The sequence below is a fragment of the Phalaenopsis equestris genome, unplaced genomic scaffold (genome assembly GCF_001263595.1).
Source record: "Phalaenopsis equestris unplaced genomic scaffold, ASM126359v1 Scaffold194280, whole genome shotgun sequence".
Lineage (NCBI taxonomy): Eukaryota > Viridiplantae > Streptophyta > Magnoliopsida > Asparagales > Orchidaceae > Phalaenopsis > Phalaenopsis equestris.
The window spans coordinates 1-1,136 of NW_018214229.1; the positions used below are offsets into that span (position 1 = coordinate 1).

Below are 1,136 nucleotides of genomic sequence, written 5' to 3' on the forward strand. Positions count from 1 at the left end.
TTTTCATCAAGCGCCCTATACCCCCCAAGACTTTTTTCCATTTCTCCCAAAATCTTTTATGACAATGTGTCAAATAAAGTGTATGTTCTCAATGTAGTATTCTAGTATCCTCAAAGTTTAGCCCTAAACATCAAAAAAAAGGGGAAGCACAGCTCACCTTCCATGCTCGCAGAGCTCTTTCATCAGCGGAACGCGATCCGCTGGAAGGCCCGCCACAAGCATAACCTCCCGCAGCTCCTTACAAAGATCCTCGTCACTCAACGCAGCCCTTGATGGCCTTCCCTTCTTCTTTCTACCGAAGAAAAAAAAAAACTGAAGCATTAACAAGGACAGGTTTCTGAACATCTTAACGTGGGTGACAGAGAATACCTAGGTTTCTCCGCCGAGAAAGCGTAAATGAGGTTTTGATGTGATATGCGTTTCAGATGAGATTTTTTGGGACCGGAAGAGAAAGACAAGTTGAAGGAGGTGCTAGGAGAAAGGCACAGATGTTTGTAAAGAGCCATTAACGGAAGTATCTACGAGCTTCCAAAACTGCGTTTTAGCAAGTTGGAAAGTGGAGGAAGAATTCACTCAACCAAACGGTCACTAAAATCACCGCTAATTTACTCAATCAAACGGTCCCTAAAAAGATATTTTCATAAATACTTAAAACAGAATTCACTCAACCAAACGGTCACTAAAATCACCCCTAATTTACTCAATCAAACGGTCTCTAAAAAAATATTTCATTAGAGTATTCTAAATAATATCGTGAATTCATTTTATAGTATATTATTTTTCTTATTAAAAAAATTTTACAAAAAAATTGAGAAATTTGACTTCATGTAACTCCTAATAATCATAATTAGTTAAGGGCATTTAAATACATATCATATAATTTTATGCATTCGTATATCTAATATCCGAACATTCATATTCACGTGCATATCACCAAATCATTACTAGTATTTCAAACTATTATCATCACTGTTTTTTCAAAAATGAAATAAATATTTTCATGCATATGAGACCAATGTAAGATAAATATAAATATCAAACTTTTGTGAGTGTCCGAGCCATAACACAAAATCATATTAAATATTGTATTAATTATTTCACTTATGTTTGAATTATATTCAAATAAAATTTTAACA

At 34.2% G+C, this 1,136-nt stretch overlaps 1 protein-coding gene across 1 annotated transcript; it reads right to left on the reverse strand.

The window, feature by feature from the left end:
- Positions 1–21: 21 nt before the first annotated feature.
- Positions 22–593, reverse strand: LOC110034884 (the record flags this gene model as incomplete). Its single annotated transcript, XM_020739122.1, has 3 exons — positions 370–593; positions 158–292; positions 22–53 (listed from the first exon to the last, which is right to left on the reverse strand). Coding segments are annotated over exons 1-3 (304 nt in total), but the record flags the coding sequence as incomplete, so codon positions are not given.
- Positions 594–1,136: the final 543 nt, after the last annotated feature.